Genomic DNA, 20,169 nt, shown 5'->3' with positions numbered 1-20,169 from the left:
CAAATTTCAACAAAAATAGGAGAATTTCCGAGAGATTAACAATGGAACAGACAGTAAATATTTTCTACCTTCTCCATCTTTCTGCTGTTTCCCACACAGGCAGCACCCCCAGCTCTCCTCCTAGCCTCACGGGCACAGCAGCCTGCCCCTGCTGCCCACCTGCAGCTTGCTCAGCACCCCAAAGCCTCCTGCCCACCTGGAGGAGACCAGTGCCCAGCCCTGCCTCTCCAGAGCCTGCGTGCACCAAAGAGCAGCAGCTTGCCCAAGCACCCCATCCTGCCTGCTCGCTAGGACAGGCTCCAAGTTCTTCCACTTTTCACCTGCCCTGCAAGCCCTCCAAAGAGCAGGAGATCACCCTATGCTCGAATAATTGAAAGCCTCTGCTTCCATGTGGATGGCATCCCTGACGTGCGGCATAATCTGGAATGCCCCAAAACTCATGGACTAGCCTCTCAGAGCAGTGGCTCTCTGTCTTGCAGGCTTGCTCAGGAGCGCCCCAAAGCCCACTGCCTACTCTCAGAAGGATAGGCAGGACTCGCCTCTGCATCCTCATTTTGTGTACTGGCTCCGGAGAGCCCCAAAGGCATCGTCTCCTCTCACATGCATCCCAGTCCCACACATCTCAGAAGAGACCTGCCTCTGCACACCTGTCCTGCACACTTGCTTGGGAAGTCCCCTAAGCCCTCCCGTGTACCCTCAGAAGAGCAACAGTGTACCCTGCATCGGTGTCCTAGAGCAGGCCTGCTGGGAAGGGCCCCCAAACCTCATGCTTACCTAGAGAGAGCAGCAGGTCATCCCTCCTCCTTGCCCTGTAGCTTGCAGCCTGCAGGCTTCCTCAGAAATGCCCCAAAGTCCCCACCAGCCCCCAGGCAGCAGCTTGTCTTGCATCCTTGGTGGACAGCGTGCTCAGGAACATTCCCTCTGGTAGCCCCACCCTGGAGGCGTGCTCAGAAAAGCCCAGGCTCCTGGCTTCCCCTGAGAGGAGCAGCATCTCGTCCCTGCATTCACAAACAGCAGGTTTCCTAGGAGAGGCCCTCAATCCCTCTTCTGCTTGTTAGAAGAGTAGTAGAGGTTGGGAGCAGTGGCTCACGCCTGGACTCCCAGCACTTTAGGAGGCCGAGGTGGGCGGATCATTTGAGGTGAGGAGTTCAAGACCAGCCTAGCCAATATGGTGAAACCCCATCTCTACCAAAAAAATACATACATATATATATATATATATATATATATGCCGGGCGTGGTGGCTCATGTATGTAGTCACAGCTACTCAGGAGGCTGAGGCAGGAGAATCGTTTTAACCCGGGAGGCGGAGGTTGCAGTTAGCTGAGATCACGCCACTGAACTCCAGCCTGGGTGACAGAGTGAGACTCTGTCTCAAAAAAAAAAAAAAAAAAATAGTAGCAGCTTGCCCCTGCCTTTCCACCCTGCTGCATGTTCAGAACCACCCACTTATCCCTCCAAAGAGAAGCAACCGCCACCGCATCCTCCTCGTACAACTCATACTTGAGGGGGCTCCACAGTGCCGAAACCCTGGCTGTCCACCTGAAGCTCAATTCCCCACCCATGCTTCAGAGCACCCTGATGGTCCTCTTGGGGAATCTTCTATTTTTAAAAGGAGAAACTGAGGCACAATAACTAAGTGGTGGCCGTGAGGGGTCCAGGCCTCAGGCCTCCCGAGTGGAGAGTTGGAGCTCTGGCTCCTCTGCCTGGTGCCCTGGTTCCCCCCTTTCTGCTGCACCTTCCACCCCTGTCGCTTACCTGCAAATAAGCAGACACCAGTTATAGAAGACAGGCAGGGCGATGGCGGTCAGCCAGCGGTAGTACAGGTTGCTGGACGGGTCCACTACGATCGCATCCTTCTTCTTCGTCTTCTTCCTGGAAACCCACACATACACAAACAGCGCACTGTGCTCCAAGACTGTAGCTTTGGAGGGTTTTAGAGACCCTAGGGCAATTTCAGGCTGAAGCCCAAGATGTGGCTGTCCACAACAGAGTCCTCTTAGTCTCAAGGGAGTCACATGGGGAGTCCCTGTAGGGGAAGACAGGCCGGGAGGTAGGGTAGACTCCAGAGGTCCTTCTCTCCCAGCTCAGTCCCAGGAAGTCACGGTCAACTATAAGGTCATGGTGATGACATTCCCCTGTGCCCACGGCAACATCCACACCCTTCAGGATGCTGAGAATGAAAACGCAGCATGGCAATGTCACAGAGGCCTGCTAAAGTCTGGGGAGCTTCCAGAAAATGCTGATTCCCAGGGCCCACTCACCTCTTCCAGGGCTGGGCCTGGAAATGTGCATTTAAGCATTGCCTGGATAGTTCTGAGGCAGCGCCTCTCTAGACAGAGTTGGGGAGCCCCACAGTATTCCCTCGAGAACCCTCTCCACGTGCCTCACTGTGTTTGTGCGGACGTTGTAAAGGCTCATTTCCAAGGGCTTGCATCACACCTCTCCATCAAAAGCCTGGGAATAACCTGTTATGTGGGCCCGCACTGAATGAAATACATAGCTTAGAGTGCTCAACTTTTATTCTTAGAATTTCCCGCAGATTCAAGTTTACAAGCTGTACTGGAGACTGCCTTTTCGTTAGGTCCATGTGTCCCCCCTGCCATCCCATGTGACCCACGCTGGCCCAGGCCTGCAGAGTGCTCCTGTGCCCCATCGGAGACCCCAGTGACTTCCTGCCTTCACCTGGATGCTGCAAGTGCAAGGCCGCTCACTGACGGGGCTTCGGGACATTCCCAACAGCTCTTATCACCACTGAATTTTGGTTAGTTTGTGAACTTTGTATCTTCCAGTGCCCCAGAGAAGCCCTCAGCCTACGTGTGGCCGGCCCACTTGTGAGGGCAAACGAAATGCTTCGGGTGGGGGGAACATGAGGAGGCTCACAGGGACAGCCCCCGGCTGCCCACCGGAGGCTGCAGACAAGCAACTCTCTTTACTTGTAAGCCCCCCTTGAGTTCCCAGAGCTCGAAGAGGATTCTTTCTGCAAGATGGGGGCTTCACATGGTCTCAGGAGGCATGGTCTGCAGCCTGGAATCGACTTTTCCTCAGCTCCAAGCACCCTCTCCCCTCCAGGGCCGATGCTAAGGCCCCCTCATAGCGTTGCTCCAAGATACCCAGTCCCGGAGCCCTGCAGGGAGGGGTCAGGCCTGCCGGGACCATGGCACCCCGTCTTTAGAGGCAGCTTCCTTCAGTACTTCCTCCTCTTGTTTTAAGTAGTTTTTCTCTCTTTTTTTTTTCTCTTCCTTCTTTTCTGCCTTGCTGCTGGATGATGCCGGGGGACATTTAGCAGACCTCATATATCAAGGACATTACCAAATGAAAGCAGCAGCCTGCGGCGTTCTGGAGAAACGGCGTGGCGTGCGGCGACGTGGAGTCGTCGTGGAGAGAGGGCGTGGCGTGCGGCACCGTGGAGAAACGGCGTGGCGTGCGGCGACGTGGAGTCGTCGTGGAGAGAGGGCGTGGCGTGCGGCACCGTGGAGAGAGGGCGTGGTATGCGGCGACGTGGAGACGCCGTGGAGAGAGGGCATGGCGTGCGGCGCCGTGGAGAGAGGGCGTGGCAAGTGGGTGCTTCCGGCGCATTGGGATGAAATGGGGTTATTGATTTGTTATTATTATTCCTGAAGCGTGAGGTAAACCACCCCATTGAGTATACATTGAGAAATTAATGGCTCAGTCTAATGTTCTACAATTTCTGATCTATTTTCAGGAGCTCCTGGGAAGTCACAAACAGCCAGAGACTGGAGACGTTTTGAGGTAGTAGGACATAGACCCAAATCCACACATTGAAATTGGGAAAGTTACTCGGAGTTTTGGAAATCCCACGCCAGGCTCTCTGTTCTGAATGGAAGGGTGTGGCCTGTCCGTTGTTCTTGAAACCTGTCTCTGGATCAAGTGAAAACCTGGGCCTTAATGAGAAAGCCAGTGAGCAGAAGGGAACCAAAATTCGAAGAGGCGGGTCTGTGACGCATGTAGTGGCAAATACGTGTTGTCGCAGGCTCGCAAATGTGGCCGAGTTCAGAAACGCCTTCAGACTTTGCTGGGCTGCGAGGCGGTTCAGGCAGTGTCCGCAGGATGGTCCTGTGAGTGCAGGTTTTTCTTCAACATACGACTTTACACTGCTCCCTCTTCTTCATTGGGTGTCTTTTAAGAGCTAGGAACTCTTATAAAGTTATCTAATGAATACATGTAACATTTCTTCAAGGCAGGCAGTAATGCCCCATTGAATAGTTGAAGAAACAAAGGTTGCGGAAGGGACAACCCCTGGAGTGCCCTTCGGGCCCCGCTGATTTCTCTCTTCCACACGCTGAAGAAAGGCATGGGTTGAGAGATAAATTCTGCTAATTAAACACTCATTGAAAAAGATCCATCCACAGTTACCTAACACTTCCTATGGAAATAATCAAGGCTGTGTGCAATGCGTGTGGAAAAATAATCACTGCCATTATTCATGACAGTCAAAAAGGGAGAGCCACCGAATCACACGACCGTGCAGGCTCATCCTCAACGGTGAATTCTACATGCCTACTTAAAACGCTGTTTCAGAAGAGCTAGTGACATGGGAAAACGGTTCCTAATATTTTGCTGAGTTAAGAAGCAGACTACAAAAGAGTTTACCATAACAGCTGGATCAGTTTTCTATTTCTGCCGGAACAAATTACTGCAAACTTACACAACATAAATGTATTATCTTGCAGATCTGTAGGTCAGAAGTTTGCTGTGGATCTCACCAGACTAAAATCAAGGTGTTGACAGGGCTTCCATCCCCCAGAGGCTCTAGGGGGGGCTCTGATTCCTGCTTGTTTGGATCTTGAGCAGAATCCAGCTTCTTGCGATTGTGGGCCTGAGATCCCTGTTTCCCTGCTGTCTGCACCTTTCGAGGCTGTAGCTTCCTTAGCTCAGGTCCCCTTCCTCCATCTTCAAAGCCAGCAGCGATGGGTCGAGTCCCCCTCACACTGTGACTCTCTTCTTCTTCCATTTACTTTCTCTGACCCACTCTTCTGTTTTTAAGGACTCATGTGATTACACTGGGCCCACCCTGATAATCCAGGATAACCTACCTATATTAGTCTGTTCTCATGCTGCTAATAAAGATGTACCTGAGAGTGGATAATTTATAAAGGAAAGACGTTTAATGGACTCACAGTTCCACATGGCTCGGGAGGCCTTGCAATCATGGCAGAAGGCAGATGAGGAGCAAAGTCACATCTTACATGGCAGTAGGCAAAGAGTCTGTGCAGGGGAACTCCCCTTTATAAAACCATCAGATCTCGTGAGACTTATTCACAGCATGGGAAAGACCCGCCCCCATGATTCAATTACCTCCCACCAGATCTGTCCTGACCCATGGGAATTAGAGGAGCTACAATTCAAGATGAGATTTGGGTGGGGACACAGCCAAGTCAAATCATTACCTATCTCAAGGACCTTGAGATAGGTCCTTGACATTTACAAAGTCCCCTTTGCCATATAAGGTAACCTGTTTACAGGTTCTAAGGATTAGGATGGTAGACATCTTTTGAAGGAGATTGTTCTGCCTACCACACAAGTCAATATTTATTGAGTGCTTACTATGTACCAGGCACTGTTCTGAGCACTTTACACAGAGTAACACATTTAGTCTTCACTCTCACTGTGTAATAAGACCCTATTACAATCCTTATTTTATAAGCCAGGAAACGGATACACAGAGAAGTTAGGTAACCTGCTTATATGGTTTGAATCTGTGTCCCTGTCATGGTGGTGGATTTCTCATGGTTTAGCACCAACTCCTTGGTGCTTTGCTTGAGATAGTGAGTGAGTTTTCTTGAGATCTGGTTGTTTACAGCACCTACCCCACCTTCCTCCTGCTCCTGCTGTGTGAGACTCCTTGCTCCCGCTTTGCTTTCGCCATGATTGAAAGCTTCCTGAGGCCTCTCCAGAAGCAGAAGCTGCTATGCTTCCTGTATAGCTTGCAGCACCTCAAGCCAATTAAACCACTTTTCTGATAAATTATCGAGTCTCAGGCATTTCTTTCTAGCAATGTGAGAATGGACTAATACACTTGTCCAAGGTCACAAAGCTCTGAGGCAACTGAGTTGGGAAACAGATGCTCTTAACAAGTATATGTATATATAAAATATATTGTATCAATCTATGTATTCAATATATATGCCTAGGAAGAAGTTGGAAGCATGTTTATCAACATGTTAAGTGGGGCTATCTCTGATAGTGGAATTCCATGGTTAGCATGAAGTGCAATTTTTGTGTGTGTATGCCCCTGTGTGCTTTTCTTGCTTTCCAAGTTTTCAGCAAGAGTATTTCAATAAAGTGAATTAGAATAAAAGGTTATTAAAATCATTAAATGAAAAGAGCAAGGAGAGTTACCCCTCCTCTGTCCTCCAGGGTGATGTGAACCCTGGTCTCTTTTCAGCCACTGGAGTCTTAACGTCGAGTCACCAGCAGACGGCGCTGCCCTCAAGCTTTTTGGGTGAGCTTTGCCCTGCAGTTTACGCCGGACTCAGCTTGCTTGTGCAAGATTTGTGGCCCTGGATTATGGGCCTTGGCCTGTCCTCTGGGTACCAAACTGCTGACAGCCTAGGAAAGACCCAGCACCATCGGCTGCATCCCCAAATCCACCCAGCACTGCCCCAAAAGAACCCTACACAGAGCTGCAAAATGCTGCTGGTTTTGGCTGGGAACAATTTGATGGGGGAGGGACAAATTATTCAGGACAAATGAGACCATATGAAAATGACAGAAATGGAGTGAAGAGTCGGGGAAGGTGTTCATAAATAATTTTTGTGTGTGTGTCCTTATTTTGGGACAGTTCCCAGTTCTGTCCCTTGGTCCTTGGCTTCAAAGTGGACCCGTGAAGTGAGCCCTTTTATTGAAAGATTGAAGAGCCAGGTGCAGCCCACGCTATCCACCCACATCCTGGGCCCACACCCCAGCCCCAGGACAAAGATGCCTAGAAACCTCCAGGACCTCTGTCCATGGTTTCGGTATCTGGAGCCTTTCCCTGCCTGAAAGACTTGATACTGGGGCTGCAAGGGTGTTTAGTGTCAGATTTGGCTTTAAGTCAAACACGTATCACTGTAGATAAAATCATCTCATTTTTCTTTATGGCTGGCATTTGGGTCTCTGGATTTGATGTCCAAATTTATGCAAACAAAAGACATGCTTCCTTCATGTAGAAAATAGAAAAAAGTTCTATCTGAGGAACAAAGAGAGAAATAACAAGAAAAACCCTTGGCACATTTCTCTGTCTGTTGGAAGTCAAGAAATCAGCATTTCTCACTGATATTGGTATTTTTTCCCTAATCTCCAATTAAGACTTCCCCTCCCCAGTAGTGCCACGCTGTCCCTAATCTGCCACCTTAGTATCTGGTGATGGAAAAAGGAATTATAGCAGGTCACCCTTTCAAGAGGCTATTCTCTGGACATATTTAAATTGTCCAGAGAATTTTCCACTGCTCTGATTATGCCCCCCAAATTGGCCCAAATTGGCCTTAAAACAAGGGCATTTCAGGCCAGGCCCAGTGGCTCATGCCTGTAATCCCAGCACTTTGGGAGGCCGAGGGGGGTGGATCACGAGGTCAGGAGACCGAGACCATCCTGGCTAACACGGTGAAACCCCGTCTCTACTAAAAATGCACAAAAATGTAGTCCCAGCTACTCGGGAGGCTGAGGCAGGAGAATGGCTTGAACCCGGGAGGCGGAGCTTGCAACGAGCCGAGATCGCGCCACTGCACTCCAGCCTGGGCGACACTGCACTCCAGCCTGGGCGACAGAGGGAGACTCTGTCTCAAAAACAAACAAACAAAAACAACAACAACAACAACAAAAACGAGGTCATTTTACTGGCACTCAAGAGCCTGAGGTTGTAGAATAAGAAAATGCCTTTTCATCATTAAGGAGAATCTCCACTGCTCTGTCAAGGAGCTCCGGTTCTGCACCCTCAGATATATCGTGGTATAGAGTGCTAAAGCTTAAAGCATTTATCTGATCCAATTCCTTTGCTTTATGGATGAGAAAAATGAGAGCCGAAGAGATCAGACGACTTCTCCAAGAAGTCACACAGATCTCATCCCTCCCCTTCTGTCCACAGGGATGGAATTCCAACGAAGGGAACAGGATTCTAAAATATTCTACTGGTGTTCTGGGAGTGGGGAGCAGGAGCACTAAGGAGAGAGGCCAAGCTGGGGCTTCTATGGGGTGGAGGGCAGTGGGCTTGGAGAGGACTCTGCTGGGTGTGTGGGTACTTACTCCTCCTCCGTGTTGTTGCTGGTGTTAGTGTTGCATTTGGCCAGGGGCCAGGCGCTGTGGGGAGGTAGAGAGAACATCAAGGATCTGAACTCTGTTTCCATTCCTTGGGGCCATTTCCCCAGGGGATTACCATACCCCCACCCCCGCCATCCCTATCCCACTGCTTCCAGCCTTTGCACTCACAGCTGGAAGAATACAGGGTGGTATTGTCAAGGCCAAAATGCTTTGTGATTAGTTACCTCCGGTAAAAGCCTTGGGGGAAGAGAGAGTGAACATGGCTAGACTGAGGCTTCTGAAGAAATGAAGATTCAGCCGTTTGACTTCTTCCAGCTTCCCTGCCTCAAATTCCACTCAATTTCCTTCCATTCCACCCTGGATGGGGCCACATGCCAGGCACTAAGAGGAGCACAGAAATGGACCCCGCGTGGCCTCTGCCCTCAGTGCTTCCATGCCTCTCGGGTGGAGGAGGTCTTGCACCTTCTGCCCCAGGATGGACGCAGCCTGCAGCAGCAACAGAGACTTGCTCTCTCAGCTGCAAAGGCCTCTTCCAATTAGCAGGGCAAGTAATTGAGCATGGGCAGGATTGTCACTGTTTTCAGTTTATCCTCCTCTTGTCCTCTCCTACCTCCCTAAATTTTACACCTCCAGGGCCCGACACCCCTGATCTATGTGAGAATCTGGTTGAAAGTAAGGGCTGGTTTTGCACAAACTGGATATTTATTTAAAGTTGAATTTTGCAGTACTTCATGATGTTCTATAGGAAAAGGTATTATCTCTGACCACCAGAACACATTTTCAACATGGCTGGGTTAAAAAAGCCAGGCGGCCTCGCAGGGCACTGCAGACCCCTCATAGGAGACCACGGGAACTGGAGCCTGAGGCAGGTGACAGCCCCACCTGACTCCCAGGGCACCTCTTCCATGATGCTGGATGTCCAGCCAAATAAATGCCATTATGATGACCTCAGCTCATCCTGCCCAAATCTCCCTCTCCCCATCTAAGATATGGCCATAACCGCTTATTTCTAGATTGGTTCTGCTCATCTGAAAATCTCCCAGGAGCTGGAACCGCTGTGGGATTGTGAAGGAGGGAAGGTTCAGCTCCGTGGGGATGCAGTGGCTGTGTTCACCACGCCTCTGTGCCCGTAACCCCACAAAGCGAAGCCCACACAGGAGAACTAGGACCTGTCTCTGTATATACTTGGCTTTGCAGTGGAGACTTTGCCTCCAGAAAAATTCAAAATCCTCACCCCCAGGAAGGCTTGCTGATTGACCGACACTATCTGCACCTTCGCATCCATCTGCCCACGCTGACCCTGCCTGTGTCTGTGAGGTGGTTGGGGCCTGCCCTGGATGTGGTCCTAGCTCAACCCGCCATTCGTCTGGTCCCATCGGGAAATGGACACAGAGTCTAACATTCATCTCTAAGGATGTAGGAAGGTAATTTGGTCAATTTAAATAAGGAAGTCTTTGCTTGCCCAAAAGGAATTAGACCAGTCTGGCTGGCTTGCTGAGAAACTTCTTTCCCCCCCACCCTTCCTCTTTCTCCACTTTGTCCTCTTTTTTATCTGCCTGCCTCCTTGTCTTTCTGTCTCATGGTGTCCCCTGAGGATACTGGATGCCTAGTCCTGGGAACCTGGGACCTCCCTGCACTTGTCTGGGCCAGCACCCAGGCCTTCCCCAGCCTCCTTCCCCAGCCCAGGAAACCCAAGTGTTTGCAGTCCAAGCTTGTGTAAAAACTCTGGCCTTCCCATCTCAGCCAGGGATTCTCACACCTTTCCCTGGGTCTCCTAAAGCAGTCACTGGCAAGACATGGCCTTGAACTCTCATATTCCATCTTAAAAATGCCCGTACCGTTCGCCATCCCCTGTATCATCTATGACATACAAATACCCACTGCCACTCCCCACACAAATATGGAATGAAAATGGACATTCCCAAAAGATCCATTGGGTTTCCCCTGAGACTTCATCACCTTCACACCCCAGAGACCCTCATATGACCATTTGAGAAGCTCCAAACCTGAACCCATCTTCTCCTCATTGACATACAAACAGATAGCTTTTTCTCTGGCAAGTTATATAGGGACTGTCTGTTCTGCAATCATCATGCTTATTTGATCCCCTTTTCCCACCCCCCAGAAAATAGGTTCTGGGTGAGAATCCACCTGTTTGGGAGGCTGAGGGGAGGTCAGCTTCCCCTCCACGTCTTACCTCTCCTCCCTTCCAGACAGACCTGAGTGTCCTAAAGAGACCTTCTACTGCTCAGTGACAATTGATTCAACCTGTGCTGGCCCAGGGGTCTCTCTGCAGACCACCTGCTGGGGAGACCTCTCACAAACAAGTCAGGAGGGGAGGCATCAGCCCTGTGTCTGTGTGTAAGGGGGTGCCAGTCTGATTGCAGGTTTATCTCCCAGCTAGGGTGGGGGCGATGCGAGAAGATGCACAGAGGCCCCAGTTCTGCAGATTTTCCCTCGGAAAGCAAGCACTCTCCCCACCTCGCTCTACTCTCACCATTGTCCCCTTCCCCACCTGTTATTTCTCAACCTGATCTGGGACACGGATGGCTCCCCTTGAAAATTCTGACCAACCTGTAGACTCTTTTCCCAGAAAAATGCACGCGTGCCTACACATAAAATTGTGGATACCATTTAGACACCCCCCAAGGCTCCTGCTATAAAAGACCCTGCTTTTGAGCAAGATGGGTCATAGTGGAGTCTAGGACGGGGGTCCTTAGGTGAAGAGAGATAGGTAAGGCCAGCATCCCCCATGAGTTTCTGAGAACATGATTTCCAGGGGACCCTAACAAGACCTCTGTGTAGGATAAGGTGAGTGGTCAAATGAGGCTGGGGGCTCTGGTTCAAGGGTTTTCTCCCTCCTACAAGGCCTCTTGGACTCCGCAGAGGCTGTTAGAGCATGCAGTGCTCCCCCAAGGGCAAACACTTTCTTCAAGGAACAGCTCATGGGGATGACGTTCCAGGCCACCTGTGCTGCATCCAAACAGGATGGAGCAAAGCACAGGCTTCCTGCCTGGCCCCAGCAGGCACAGGAGGCCCCTTCTTCTTTTCTGTTCCTTACCTTCTCCCTCTGTCTGCTGGCTCCTGGCTGCCCACATTTGCCTGGGTATTGCTTTCTTGGCTGGATACCTCCTTAAGCTCGGCTCCACGGAAACAATCAGGAACAGAGTCCAGTCCCTGGTCCTGGTGGTGCACATGCCTGGCAGCCCACCTTCGCAGCAAGAAGATGAGGCGCGACAGCCTGGAAGGCAACACAGGCACTGAGCCAGAGGGAGAGGAAAAGCCCCCCACACCCCCAACCCCCAGTCTTTCCCTCTCTTTCTTTCTCCCTCTCTCTCTGTCTGTCTCAAGGGTGGGGCAGAAGCAGTGATGACCAGCAGGGCATGGGTGCTGGGGGCCCTGTGGTCTAAGTTTGCATCTCCGCCCCATGGGGACCGTTTATCCCCTTCTCCCCCAACCCTGCAGTCAGGGGCAGGCTTCCCCGGAAAGGGACACTCTCTTTATTACCATTTGCCCTTGTAGCACTTGGACTCTGCCTAAGGCATGATCCTTCAAACAGGAGATTAGCTCACTCCTTTTGCCCAATGGAGAGCTCTTTGTTATGACTGCCAAGTGCAGGAAGAGTAAAGCAATGCGGGTTTCAAACGATGACAACATTGAGAGCAAGGTTATTTATTTATTTATTTAGAAGTTCCTGAGATCTGATAGAGTAAGGCTTACAAGAACAGGCATCCAGGCACAATCTGGAGTCTTTTCCCAGCTTTTATCATATTGGTGTGTTCTTGTACAAACTAGAGTTTTCTCCCCAGGCCTGGGAGGTTCCTTTGCAACTTGCCCTGGGCCCTTTCCTGGAGCCTGGCCCTGCCTGGAGCTTGCCGTGAGCACCAACACCTGCGACCATAGCCAGTCCCTAGAGCTCATCTGAGACACACAGGCCTGAGAGGGGCCTTCTCTCCACCCTGCCTGCTGTTGCTGGTGTCTCTGCCAAAGGGGAACAGTGGGGAACAGGCCCAGAGACTCCATTCTGTTTCTCGGCCTCTGGTTTCCCTGATTTGGCATTTGTAGTGCCCTCCCCTGGACGGGCTGTCCCGAGCCAGAGTCAGTACTGAACAGCCTGGAACTAAGCTATGAATTGTCACATACCTTGACCCTAATCACACACTTATGACCTTAGCCTAAGGGAATACATTGACTAAGAAAATATCCCTGTAGGCAGATGCTTACAGTTGCTGCCGCAGACATATTTGGAGGTATCTGCCAAGCCCAGTCTCTCTGCTGCAGACAATTCCTGTAACCACACCCTTCCTCTGCCAAGAGGGTGGAACCAAGGTCATACTCCCTCCTCCAGCCTCAGACAATGGGACTAGGACAGACAACTGATGCACAGAGAGCCACTCAGGCCTCTGAACTGAGAGCCACTAGAAGACAGGGTTGGGTGTTTCAACTCATGATCACATGGCAAAGGCTGTTTTCAGCCTTGTGCCAGCTGATATCGGAACAGAGAGAGCCAGAATGGAGGGGACATGTAGAAAGCATAAAGACCAGGAAACTCCGTGAGAAAATGGGAGGGGGAAGGTGGCTACCTCCCCAGGACCCCTCCTGTGAGCCCCACTGGCTCTGTTTCCCTGAGATAGCTTGTGTTGCAAGCTTACAACACACCCTGTATCAGCCCTACAGAGCTGATTTAAAGGTGTTCTCTTTCTTACTTTATCATCAAAGAACCTTAAGACAGCTCTTTGTTAGTAAAATGCAAACACTGAACATCACTTACATACCCAGCTACAATGGACTAGTTAAATAAACAATGGTGGAGTAGCATCCCTCATAATGAAAAGCATGAAGAATAAATAGATATGTGAATTTCTTTTGCGATAATCTTAAGTAAAAAGTGTAGAACATATGACTATGTAAGACTCTGGCGTTGGAAAAAACCACGTGGAAGGAAATAATGAGCCTGGTGTTTGTTGAGCACCTGCCGTGAGTCGGTGCTTGGCTCTGAAGCAGCTTTCAAGCCACCTGTGGGGTAGGCACTGTTAGATGCATTTCTAGATGAGATTTGAAAAGGTGAAATGACTTCCTCAGGATGGGGCAGCTGTCGAAGCTGGAGTACGGATGTCATCAGGGGGAGGCAGAGCTTGGAGTCTCACTAATCTTGCAAACAAATGCTTTTGCGAGGACACCTGCCCTGGGGTCCAGACGAGCACCTGGGAGACCCTGCCAGAGCTATTTCAGACCTCATCACCACCATCCTCAGCACACCACTGTGTCCACCCAATCAAAGGTCTCCCACAACTGGCTGCCCTTACCACCTTCTCCGGTTGGCTTTTTTTCTGAATTCTTCCAAACCTGAGCAAGTACCTCAATGTCAGCTTTTATTAAGCAATTTCAGATAAAGGCAGTTTTCCTTAGACTTTTCTGAGCTCAGAACATCTGACCCAAGAGGAAATTACTCACTGATAGTTTTCAGGCTCCTCTGCTCCTGACCCTTTCTTTTCCAAATCTTCAGCCCCACCCCCATCTAGCACTTCTTCCTGAGAGGTCACTACCTTCTTTCTGCCACAGTGTCCCCCAGGCCAAGGTAGGGACTGAGGCTGGACAGTTACCTGGTGATCCCCTGGCCGGTGAAGGAGCCCTGCCTGGAGTCAGCCAGTCCTCTGGTCTCCATGGCGATCCCCGGCTGCAGCGCTGACGATGTCTCCTCATTTGGCGAGTGGGCTCTAGGAAATCAGATATGCAGCAAGCAGAATTGATTTCAAGCCCATCCACCTCCTGGACACAGCCAGGAGTGAGACGGTCAGATGTTCTGCTTAACAGGGAAAGCCACCCTCACAGATCCTCATCCCAGGGGCTCCCCACTTCCCATTGCCTCCTGCAAATAGATTCTGGCTTTTGGTATAAACGTGGCCTTTCCTTTACAGCAAGGAAGGTAGCTACTGTCCAGGGCTAGGTGAAGGGATGGGGAGGTGGCAGCACATGCTGGCCTGGCCCTCATCAAAGCACTGGGTGGGGAGAGGTCCCGGGGCTTGCCATTTCAAGCCAAAGCAGCTGCTTCCATAAAATGACTCCAGATCGAGGATTTTGGTTCCAACACTTCTCGCCTACTGAATTTCATCTTCTGAAGCCAGATTGAATACCCGCTCCTTAGGGGTCTTCCTGAGCCTCCCTTCCCACTGCGTGTGCTGCTGTTTGTGGGCTTGTCTGGCAGCCTTCCTGGGAACCCACTGGTTAACACGAAGTCCCTGGAATATTGCACAGAACTGGCCTAGCCCTCCACATGCAGTTCAAATAATTTGTACAGTGCTTTCAAATGAGACTCCACTTCCCCTCGTCCCTTTTGCCAAACTCTAGGCTCTCTCTCCTGCAAGGCAGAGGTAAGGTGTGGTGACTCCCCTTGTGCAACCCATTGTGGAAAGCGTGACCCCAGAAAGGACAGGTGCCCGTAACTCCATAAGACAACAAGTCACACCAGCAGAGTCTGGTTGAATTGCCTGGAATAAGACTAGGAATGTATCTGGGAATATTTTCCTTTCTTTTAAACCTCCTGGGGCTGAAGTTTGATCAGCCTGATTAAAAGCCAGCCAGGCATTAGCCTCTAGGGATTTGCACTTCAGTCTATGAGTCTTGAGGAGCCCAGGCAAGACAAATTAATTCTATCACGTGATCTGTTCCAACCTAATTAGCCTTCTTAACAAGGAGGCAAGAATTAACACCAGGGAAAAGTTTCATTCTCTCCCTGGTGATTGATTAGAAGTCAGAGTCCTTGCATCACGGTGGCCAGGCTGCTGCTTCTCCTCTTCTACAGATTCCTCCCTGCCTTTTCCAGCAGCAGGGAACTCACTCCCATGACCCGGTCTGTCTGGACCATCGCTTGACTGCGCCACCTGCCCACAGATTCTTCCTTCCCTCAGCCTCCCCACATTAAGGCTGTTTTCTGCTGGAACCACAGGGAGTCAGGTAGCTTCGTCTTCTACCTTCAATGACCAGGACCTGTGTGACTTCTGGGTTTCCAGGCCAGAACTTCCAGCTCACCCAGCCATTCCTCCTTGGGATCAAGTCTCTTCCTTGTCATGGTCCTTCTCCCGTGAGCAAGTTCCTGGGGTCTTGCTTGACTGGGCAGACTCTGGGATGACTTTATTGCTTTGTGTGTTTTTGGTGGTTTTTGATGGTCACCAGCTACCATCAGCAAAAACCCAAAGCAGTCCTGTAACACAGGCTGCTGCCAGCCACAGGACCCCGGCTTGTGTACATGCAATTGTTTTTTTTGGAATTAAGTATTGGACCTTCCCATTGATCTGAGTCACTCGATGTTTTGGAAGCGTTGGTATGCAGAGAACACACTCACCTTTCCTCCCAACACCATCCTACTCACAAACACAATACACAAACCACATGCCATTTAGTGGCTCTTTACTGTATGCCAGCCACATACATTTTATCATTTCATCCACACAACAACCCTGAAAGAGAGGAAATGGAAGTTCAGAAAGGTTAAGCAACTTCACTGAGGTCCCACAGCCAGGTGATACAGCCGAGATTCCCATGTTATTCCATCCCATTTCAAAACCTGCTGTCATCCACTCCATGAAGCTGCCCTGTATTTTCATATATGGCACAGATGAGAAGGAAATTAATAGGATGGCTGAGGACTGAGCCCTGTGGCATGCCACTAGAGACATTGCTGTAATCCATACGGCTGTACCATAGGCATGGCTCTTTATTTTCAAACAATCTGATTGAATTCTCCCCTTATACTCATAAGAAACCCACCCTCATCTCATTTGTGTACACGTAAAAGACCCTGCCAGAGATGCTGCTGCAGCCCAGAAGCTACAATTCCCTTGCCTTCTTCATATTCTGTATACTATAAAGGCGGGATGCATGTTCCAATGTACCTAGGTTGGTTGCAGGAGGAGGTGGCAGAGGTCCATGGATTCGAGCAGCTGGTATGGGGGTGGTGGTGATGGCAGCTGACAGCTGGGCGGGGGCCCTGTCACAGCCTGTGTGCCTGGAAGATCTGGAGGCAATCCCAAGGATGGAGGTGTTCTGCCACCACCAGCAGCTCCTCAGGGAGCTCTAGGCACCAAGCAGTCGGCCCAGCGTTTTAGCGTAGTCTGGTTCCTGCTAATTGCATGAGGGCACATCCTGAGACCAGATTTATTTGCATTTGCGGCAAATGAATTAGATAACATCAGAGCTGGTGGGTGGGTGAGGAGGGCAAAACCCACCCAGGATTGCAAAGCAGGCCTGCAACCAGCAGCAGCGAGAGCTGTTGCATGTGGACGGGATCTCCCCCTCAGTGGGAGGAGGCAGAGTGGAAAGGTGGCAGGTCCTGGTTTGAGTCCCTGCTCCAACACCTGCAGGCTGAGTATTCTGTGGGCTGGTCACTTACCCTCTCTGGGCTTAAGTTTCCCGATCTTCGCAAAGCAAATAAAGCAAAAGTTGGCAATTTCACGTGGATTTCAGTTACCAGAAAGGCACAACTGGCCGTGAAGAACAGGGAGAGCCTTACATGATGCAAGTTCCAGGGACCTGATGGTGGGGACCCCATTTTTTCCCTGTGCGTTGCCCCACTTCCTTCTCAATGCCTGAAATTCTGTTAGATCAATGTCTTTCTTTTAGCTCCAGAGTTTTACCCATATTAAATGCCTGGGGGTGTTTACATAGTAAACCTCATTAATTACTTCTCCCAGAAACTGATTTTACCAGGCAGATGGAGGGGAGGTGGGAAGAGAGGAGAGGAACTGATGTCTGAGGTGACATTTGGAGTCCCCAAGGACACACAGGTACCGGAAAAAAGGAGATACTTTTGGCAACTAATGCAGGAATGGGAAATGAGAGTCGTGGGGCCAGGCTCTGTCCTGCTTCTGGCTGGTGGAAGGGCCTGGGGCAATGACTTGACAGGACCTCAGTCTCTGTAAAATGAACAGATCAGGCCAGGACAACCCTGGAGCTTCCCTCCCACGTGTCGGCTGCTATTCTAAGATCCCATGTGGGGACGATGCCTTCCAAGGAAGAGGCCCCCCTGACATTGGTAGTTGGCAAGAACAAGAGCAACTAGTAGAATAGAGAGACTGCTTTGAAAGACAACATAATTTTTACCTTGTAATGCTCAAGTTCTATGTTTATTTGCACAGAGGAATTAATGTTGGTAAGGTGAAGGTTTCTTGTCACTGGGCGAGGACAGGGGCTCCCATGAGAACTGGAACTGGAAATTAACTTTGCACTTGGTGAAGCATCTGATGTTTTCCAGCAAGATAGGTTTGGGGACATGAGAGTAAACAGAGGTGACCTTTCAGCACAAGGCTGGGGAATATGACACTTTAGTTTCCCACTTCTCAAGCCCTGAGGAACTTGAATGATTGGAGCCCACTGCTGTTGGCCACATGTGGTGGGGGACTGAAGCCAATGCACTTTTAAGCCTTTGGTCCTGGAGAAGCAGGATGAAAATGGTTTTCTTTGGTGGTAATTGCTTTGGGCTCTGCTCAGGGAGTAACACAAGAAGACCACTCTTCTGTCAGACACAAACCCCTGTGCCCCAAAGCTCATTCAAAATAGCTACGGCAGGAGATGGATCTGGGGTTTAAGGTGCCCTCAGTCCTAGCTGCAATTCTCTGCAGCAGAGAATAGCCTGTTTCTATTGCCTTATCCTCACAGATATGCCAGACAGCTCTTAAATAATTGAGCCAACTGAAAAGATCTAAGTAGAAAGGAAAAACTCAGACTTATTTTTGGTATTTTCAGGGTGTAAAATGTTTTCATTCAAATGAAGTGTTTTCATTCTTCCCTATGACTTTCCACTATAAAAATAATTCCAATAACTTAAAAACTGGGCCTCCAATTTGGTGAAAAGACCTTGGGGCAGGGAAGTCTCAGGGGAAAGAGACTTGGCTGTGCCTTCCTCTTGAGGGCACTCAGCGAGGGGTCACACCCACACGCGGGTTTCCAGTGCAGGCTTCTTGATATCACTGAAGATAAAGAGCAATTAACGTTCGTGCACCCCAATTCTCAATCATTTATCTCATAAAGCTTTCTAAAAGGACTAGAATTTCAAGACAAAGAGGTATGGCTTGTCCAAACACTGTTTCTCCTGGCTCCAAAATAGTGACTTGAAACTTAAAAATTTTTACGTGGTATGTGCCAGAGTCCTTTGTTCAAATCAGTCTCACATAGAGACCTCATTGGTGGATAGACAGATTCAGGGCTGGGCTGGGAAGCAGGGGAGGGGCTGGGCCCAGCCTCCATCCCTGAGGCCGCTGTACCCCATCCTGAGCACACACTGTCATTCCTTGGTGACTCCAGGGAACATTCTGAAAATTTCTGGCTGTTAAAGCCACTCTTGCCTCCGTAAAATAAAGCATAGCTCTCTCATAAAGGAAGCACTCTTTCTGTCTCTCATTTTGAAATCTCTGTGGTGTTTCCATGGGATACTGTATTAATCTGTCAATTTACCATGTGAGGGGTGGGGCCAAGGCCTGAGTGGAGCTCAGTAAGCCTCGGCTGGTGGTCAGGCTGAGACAGCAGGGCTTGGACACAGGCAGGAAATGGGGCTATCTGAGGTCAAGCAGAAGAGACCAGAGAAGGCCCACAGGAAGAAGTAATCATTTCCAAGACCGGGAGTGAGAGTCAATTGGGCACTTAACCACACAGCAGGGACTGTGCCAGGACCTCTGCATTCACATCTGCCATAACCTCACCACAACCCTAGGAGGGCAATACTAGCACTGATTCATTTTGCAGATGAGAAAACTGAGGCTTGGAGCCATTGAGCAACTTTTCATAGCAGGTCAGTTGCAGAGCCAGTGTTCAATCCCAGACAGTCTGACCCCAAGCCTGTGCTGTTAAACCATCATTCTGGTCGCAGAAAGTGCAAAGGAAGGAGAAGGGAGGACCTTTTCTCACCCATGCAGACGACAAATAGCATTGTTGAAGGGCATCAGTTCAGAGCCCCTGATCATGTGGCTGATCCCTAGAGGTGCTCTGACCCTTGTCAGCGTGCATTCCAGAGTGAGCCTGCAGGGAGTCTGCCAGAAGCCAGAGGCCAGTGGCTGCTATTAGCATGGCTTAACAAGCTAGCAATTCATTTTGCAAATGGTCATCTTCTAAGAGGCCTTGCAAGCTTGAACAGGCCACAGGTCAAGCTGGGCTTGGAGGTCACTGGCCAAAGCAGAATCAGGGTGAGTCAGCAGGACCTCAGTGCTGTCAAGTCAGGTAGACATTGTGGGCAGGAGCTGCAGCAGCCTACAGACCGGGCCTGCCTTCTTCTGGGTGCCTACTCCAGTGAGTATCTCACTGGAAGGAGCCGGACTGAGATCCCATTACTGCCTTCTCTGCCTTAGGGAATCTGGAAGCTCCATGACATGCTTGGGTCATGCCCCACTCCAGACAAGTTGGGTGCAAAGAGGAAAAGTTCCATTCTGCTTCAAAATCTTCCTGATCCTGACAGCCTCTGGTCCTTCTCCCAAGGTCTTGGGCCCAGGATCCCAGGATCCTGATGTTATGCTGTGCCTCATCCTTGGGCTCCTTCTTTCTGATGCCCGACCCTCTCTTTGAAACCCCCTTCAAGGGGCTTTATTAGCTCACACATGGGAAATAAACTATTAAAACATACAAACGTTTCAAGGTCCTAATAGTGTTCTTTGTTCTTTTAAATAAGGAGCAATGCCTTAACTCAGAGGACTAAGTCTCCAGTGGTGCGACACAGGCGTTGACAACGGGCTAGTTAGGAGAAAGGTATTTGAGTAGGATGGAACTTTCTGATGCCTCTGAAGCCATATCACACTTTCTGGGGCCCCAGCACCGAGTTAAAATGGTTGGAGGAAATAAATATCTGTTGGGATGCTCTAGGATCTTCCTTCCTTTGCCGAAATCTCAGAAGGTGGGGTTCAAGGGCTGTGTGGGTTTGCCATAATG

At 50.1% G+C, this 20,169-nt stretch overlaps 1 protein-coding gene and 1 long non-coding RNA gene across 3 annotated transcripts in view; one reads left to right on the top strand and one right to left on the bottom strand.

Annotated features, from left to right (window-relative positions):
* The window catches only part of CNGA3 (cyclic nucleotide gated channel subunit alpha 3), a 28,731-nt gene that overhangs the window by 7,040 nt on the left and 1,522 nt on the right, over positions 1–20,169 (bottom strand). The window contains exons 2-5 of the mRNA XM_002811676.4: positions 13,863–13,976; positions 11,321–11,500; positions 8,245–8,298; positions 1,759–1,875 (exon numbers count right to left, since the gene is read on the bottom strand). Coding sequence (XP_002811722.1) covers positions 1,759–1,875; positions 8,245–8,298; positions 11,321–11,500; positions 13,863–13,976 — 465 coding nt within the window. The remainder of the gene's footprint in view (positions 1–1,758; positions 1,876–8,244; positions 8,299–11,320; positions 11,501–13,862; positions 13,977–20,169) is intronic.
* On the top strand, positions 3,426–7,231 carry LOC129057498 (uncharacterized). 2 transcript variants are annotated; one of them, XR_008522068.1, is made up of 3 exons: positions 3,426–3,560; positions 3,707–4,079; positions 6,382–7,231. It is a non-coding gene; the product is annotated as an uncharacterized LOC129057498 (long non-coding RNA). The 2 variants fall into 2 exon arrangements; XR_008522067.2 differs by having other exon boundaries at positions 3,707–3,753; positions 6,410–7,152.

This window comes from Pongo abelii, chromosome 12, assembly GCF_028885655.2.
Source record: "Pongo abelii isolate AG06213 chromosome 12, NHGRI_mPonAbe1-v2.0_pri, whole genome shotgun sequence".
Classification (NCBI taxonomy): domain Eukaryota; kingdom Metazoa; phylum Chordata; class Mammalia; order Primates; family Hominidae; genus Pongo; species Pongo abelii.
Note: the sequence above shows the minus strand (reverse complement) of the source record. Positions and strands in the feature narration are given on the sequence as shown.